Below are 6,279 nucleotides of genomic sequence, written 5' to 3'. Positions count from 1 at the left end.
GCAGGCAAATGGATGGATCTAGAAAACATCATATTGAGTGAGGTAACCCAGATCCAGAAAGACAAATATAATATGTGCTCACTCATAAGTGGTTTTTATACATAAAGCAAAGAAAACTAACCTACAATTAACAATCCCAGAGAACCTAGACAACAAAGATGATCCTAAGGGAAATATACATGTATCTAATGTACATGGTAAATAGAAAAAGGCAAGATCCCCTGAGTATACTGGGAGCATGGGGACCATGGGAGAGGGGAAAAGGGGAGAGACAGGGAAGGGAGGGGAGTGGAGAAAAATATAGCTCAATAAAAACAATTAAAAATGACAAAAAAGATGCTAGTGAGCTCTTTCTCTTGAATGTAAGCACTTAGTGCTATTAACTTTTGTCTTAACACCATTTTGAATGTATTTAAGTTGGAAAATATTTTTATATTTAGGTAATTTTTTATCTTTGTACATTGATAAAATGGTGGCCAGTTTTCATGTTCCTAAGTAAAAGAGGATAGGACTCAGTGAGTCTCAGAGTGATGCTAATTCGCGAAGACTTGCTGTGAGTGCATTGCCCATTCTGTGGCTTAGAGTCAAAGTTATGGCTTAACGTCTTTGTTATGAAAGAAGATCTATAAATTAGGAGAAAATTCTCAAAAGTTTGCATCTATTTCATGTGAGTAATGTCGCAAAACCATGGGAATAATTCATACTGCAATTTCAATGCTATTTTTGTAAATTTAAAAAATTTTATGTTCTGGAAAGACTTTTATTCTTAACATTACTTGGCTTAGATTATTGTGACTGAATAAACTATTATTTATCCCTGTATAATATTTATGTTTTTAACCCCTGTCTCTTATTATTCTGTAATAAACTAATTTTATGGGAAGATATAATTTATTGTATAAAGAATACAGGACATTCATTTTACAGAGAATCAAATTAGTCAACAAATTGTCCTACTATTATAGCTTCAAAACAAATATTGGGATAAAGTAACATAATCAGGGTGTTTAGCTTAGAAGGTGGAAAGATCTATGACATAAATATGTTGTAAGGAATTTGTTTTATAAATCTTCAAGATGTGATTAAAGGTCTCTCTTTTTCTTGATTTTTTTCCATCCAGATCTTAGCAAGTAGTCCATCATGGTTCAAAAGTCTAATCGCTGATAAACAATGAAGGCACAGATATAAATATTAATATCCCCTGTTTACCACCATATTATTCTAAATGAAAGTGACCAACTTCTTACTTGAAGAAGTTTTTGACAAAAGAATAGCAATATCCTTCATCTGTAAATTTTCTTGTTCTAAAAAAAGCAGTTATAGTCTGTATATACAAATTATGTAAATAATAATTATTTTACACCAAAAAACCCTCCTAATGATGTATTTCTATACACATAGATCAGTATATTCTCCAACCCTCATCAGAGAAGCTTTTTCTTGCAGTAGATGATTAACACGGAGACCCATAACTGGACAAAATGCAGAGAATGGGAGACATTGGAGTGCTCAGACCTGAATGGGATGTCTTTCTCATGCCCCTTACTCAATGCATAGCGATCCATGTCAGAGGGGTGGGAAAGACTGTAAGAACCAGAGGTAGTGGGTGGTTTTAATAAAATAGCATTTTCCAGACACCACAGAACAAGTGCACACGAGTTTACAGAGACTGTGACACTGTGTTCAAGACCTGCACAAGTTTAAGCCAGACATAACCTGGGGAATTTTCAAATGTGGAGGAAAAGAACAGAGAGCTAAACTCTGAGATTCAAAGGTCTTGAAGCCATAGCGACTGCTAGGCAGAATGCATGCTGGGGAAACCTGCAGACAGCTTCTAGGGAAAGCTCCATGGGATCTTGCCCAGACAGATACACTTTCTTCCTCAAATACCTGACCCACTTCTGCTTTAATCATCTTATGCAACAGTTTTGGAAATGGAAAGTGGGGAAGAAGAAAAATAAGAAGACTAAATACGAGCTAGCAGGTCTGTTTTTTTAGCCTGGGTTACTCTGTACAGCTTCCAACCGATCCCTCTTATAGATTTTGCCAGATGGTTTTCTTTTTTACTTAAGATATATATAAAAAGAAATGAAAAAAAAATGAAAGGAAAAATATCCCACCCATAAACAAATACTTTTTGTCCGGGGAAAGAATGCTTGGTTGTACTAAGTTGGGCTAAAGAATTCAGCCTGACATTCTCCCAAACATTCTAATGAAGATACTTGTTGTCTTCTCTGTTGGTTTTATATTTGAAGATACTATGGCTATGGTATGCTGCATCACAGAAGATTCAAATTTGGAATCAATGACATAGTTTCTGCTTGGCCACTAGTCTTGTATTTGAATGGCCCCATCTAGACAGTGGTCTCTGGCCTTTTCTGATGGGTTTTCCATTGCCGAGTTGTCCTATGCAACCGTGCAGTAGAATGGTCTCTCTTGGTGTTGTGCAGTGAGCAACACATGCATCTATAAGCAGTAGTTAGATATATCTCAAGAAAAATAGAAATGAAGACTCAGGAGGGACTGCAGTTTGGCAATGAGTGCTTTGGTTTCAGTCTTTAACACAGCTAAAACAAATTCAAAACCTAAGGAATCTGTATTGGCGTATTGATTATAAAGACAAGGAATCTGTATTGGTATATTGATTATAAAGACATTTTACTGCTTGTCTACCTGTATTTGCTGAAACACACTTTTAAATTTTATTTGAGAGAAGTTCTCCTGTAGTTTAAGCTGGCCTAGAACTCACTGTATAAATCAAAGATGGCCCAAAATTCATAACCCTCCTGCCTCCACATCCCAAACACTGGAGATTACAGATATGGGGCACCACACCCATTTTCGTGGTGCCGGAGATCAAGACCATGGCTTTATGTATATTAGATAGGCAGGTACTCTACTAGTGGGTTACATCCACAGCCCCTGAAGCTTGATTCTATAAAGATTAAAAATAAGATGAAAAACAGAACCAATGTTTTATGTATACCAAGGAATGGCTTTGAATACCCCTAGGGTAGGTCACCTTCCTTTGGACACACTGACCTGGTAAGAGGTTACACCAGTGCCTCTCATTCAGACAAGATGACACTCTGGTAGGGCAAGTTTGCTCCTAATGGTGGAATGTTTGTGGGTCTTCCCATGCCTGCTAGCCCCTAGCCTCACTTGCTTGCTTTCCCTTGCAGAGTACACAGTGATTAACGAAGCCTGCCCTGGAGCTGAGTGGAACATCATGTGTAGGGAGTGTTGTGAATACGACCAGATTGAGTGCGTCTGCCCAGGCAAGAAGGAAGTGGTGGGTTATACCATCCCGTGCTGCAGGAATGAGGACAATGAATGCGACTCCTGCTTGATTCACCCAGGTGAGTGTGCAACGGGACACCACAAGTTATCGTCACATTATCTGAGGTCACGGACAGGCACAGAGTGGACGTCTGGATTCTGGCAGGCAGCCATCCATCCAGGGCTGTGCTGTAATGGTTATTAAGAGTGACACAGCTCAGCTAAGTCTGACTGCAGGGAAGAGAATCTATCTATCTGTTATCTATGTAATTGGTATTCTTTTCCGTGATCTAGTTGTACATCTGAGAGTTTGTCCACTCTTCTGTTCACTTAGCAAGCAGACAGAGTAGCTCTTAGGCAGTTATGGAGATGACAATTTGAGTTGATTTTGTTGTTGTTTTGTTTTTTATATTTTAAATTTTTATTTATCTATTTGTGTGTGTGTGTGTGTGTGTGTGTATGTGTGTGTGTATTCTCATAGAGGTAAGAAGATGATGTAATATCCATATCCACTGGAGCCAGAGTTACAGGCAGCGTTGACATGGGTACCAAAACTGAACTCAACAAAAGCAGTATACATTCTTAAACACTAAGCCATCTCTTTAGCCATTTTGTTTAAAGACACATTCCCAACATTGCCAGAGCTTACAGCCTGACAGGGAAGGTGGGGAACAGGGAGCTATGATTGTTGCTATGTAAGGACTGTGGTAGAGATGCACAGGGTACCATGGTAACAGGGATGAGAATGGGATGAGGCAGAACAAAGATCAATGAAGATTTATTAAGCAAGGTGATGTGATATGTATACTGAAGATGCAAGCAGCAGTCTCAAGAGGATCTAGGGGACTGGAGGGGTTCAGCTGTTGACAGAATATGCAAGGGACCTGCATCAGGAGGAAGCATGAAGTTTTGAGAATTCCAAGGAGCTCACTCTGTCCAGGAAAGCAAGTTTGTGCTGGGAGACGTGTGGAAAGGGGGACAGGCAAGAAGATATTAAGGGAGAGCAATTTGAAAGGAGGAGCAGGAGCTGAATAAAAAAGAGCCTTTTCCAAAGCCCTGCCGTGAGATCCAGGCTGCTGGAGATCTTTTGGTGAAAGGTTAAAAGCAATTTCTCTTTAGCTATAGATGGGGAAAAGATCTGAAGGAGGGCAGAACGAAGGGCAGGAGGGAATTAATGGGCACTGCAATGAAGGTCAGAGGCTGCCGGACAGAGTTAGGTAAAGGGCTGAGAGTCATCAGGGAGTGGAATTGGGCAGGAAGAGCAGAAAGCATGGACGACGGAGGCTGAGCCTCTCACTGTGTTTCCACTGTGGCTGGCTCTGGGCATTTACCAGCAGGAAAACAAGGGACCATTACTGCCTTACATTCTGACTCCCACTCCACCCCCCACCCAGGAAGCTTACCTTGAACCTCCAGGACAGGCCATAAGGAAGGGGACACAGAGACTGTCCCATGATATTTCTGAAGGTGAAGGAATGAAAGATCAAAACTATGCTGTTGGAATTTTTATCTTCCCCCTTCTTTTAAAAACAGAGGGTGGTTTTGAAAACAAAGCAGGACTAGCTTTGGTAGCCCTGCAATTTGATTTCAGAAAGGCGACTTAACCACCCCAACTTCCTGGCTGGCAAGAGGGGTCTGTAGAGAAATGACTGAACGATGCCTCAAGATTCCTCTATTGTGGGACACTAGCCATGGTCTGCACAATTTTGAGTAGTTTGAGGGAGATCTGTGTTTACTGTGTAACCACAGGGTAACCTCAGCTATTATAAGGTGATGTGGGTGTCAGTCAGTCAGTCATGTGATAGGTAAGAAAGGTGCAACCTATAGGTAGCATGCAAGATCTGTAGTCCCTCCTTCGGAGGTCCTAGGAGTGGCCACTGGCTCTGGAGAGTGGAGGATAGTCCCACAGGAATCACTCTGCCACCCTGAAGGGCAGGCAAGGCAAAGGAAGAAGGCTGCTTTGAAACTCCTTTTCTGAGCCCTGACAAGTCACCATTGCGGTCCAAGAAGCCTCAGTGTGTGCCATTGGGAACCACAGTTTGTTTATATCTATAGTCTAACAGCTTCTGTCATTGCCTTCTTTAGCATACATATGACCCCGTTTTTAGGGTACTGAGAGTTCCTTTAGTCTTTACTCCTTGTCTTTCAGACATGGGCGCTGGCGTTAGAAGCTTCTTGGGTTTCTACCATGAGCAAGTCTTTCAGATTTTATATATATTCCAGCCCAGATCTGTATTCAGTCGTTTCTCCAAGAAACTCTTATCCTAAGAGCACAGTCTTGGTTCTGCGGGTATTTCTGAATTTTGGGTTGTCATTGCTGATACTTTTAATGTAATTGGGCCCCATAAACTCACAGGGAATGGCACTTCTGGGAGGTGTGACCTTGTTGGAAGAAGTGTGTCACTGAGGAGGCAGGTTTTGAGGTATTATATATGCTTAAGTCATGCCCAGTATCTCAGTTTACTTCCTGTTGGCCTGTGGATCAAGATGTAGCAGGTCCTTCTCCAGTATCCAGTAACTAGTCAAATCTCTCTGCCCACCACCATACTCCCTGCCATGATGATAATCAACTAAACCTTTGAAACTGTAAGCCAGCCCCAATGAAATGTTTTCCTCTATAAGAGTTGATGTGGTAATGGTGTCTCTTCACAGCAATAGAAACTCTAACTAAGACAATAGGTAATCAGTTTTTAGTTTCTTTCTTTGTGTGATATTTGTTAGAACACACACACATTTGCAGTGATAAGAATCATGCCCAGAGTGCCTGGCATGCTACCATTGTGTTATGTGCCCAGACCCCAATGCTTTTAAGAGACGATCACTCTATGTAGCTCAGGCTCTTCTTAAACAAAATTCAGCTCTTGAGTACTGGGATTAAAGGTGTGGTCAGTCTGTCTATCTACCATTTATAAATCTATCTATATCTATCTATCTATCTATCTATCTATCTATCTATCTATCTATCTATCTATCTATCTATCTATCATCTTTCAATCTACC

At 40.7% G+C, this 6,279-nt stretch overlaps 1 protein-coding gene across 1 annotated transcript in view; it reads left to right on the top strand.

Annotated features, from left to right (window-relative positions):
* Positions 1-6,279, top strand: part of Pamr1 (peptidase domain containing associated with muscle regeneration 1) — a 92,138-nt gene that overhangs the window by 28,682 nt on the left and 57,177 nt on the right. The window contains exon 2 of the mRNA XM_013352566.2: positions 3,183-3,359. Coding sequence (XP_013208020.2) covers positions 3,183-3,359 — 177 coding nt within the window. The remainder of the gene's footprint in view (positions 1-3,182; positions 3,360-6,279) is intronic.

The sequence above is a fragment of the Microtus ochrogaster genome (assembly GCF_000317375.1).
Source record: "Microtus ochrogaster isolate Prairie Vole_2 chromosome 14 unlocalized genomic scaffold, MicOch1.0 chr14_random_1, whole genome shotgun sequence".
Lineage (NCBI taxonomy): Eukaryota > Metazoa > Chordata > Mammalia > Rodentia > Cricetidae > Microtus > Microtus ochrogaster.
This window is presented reverse-complemented; position numbering and strand designations above follow the sequence as displayed.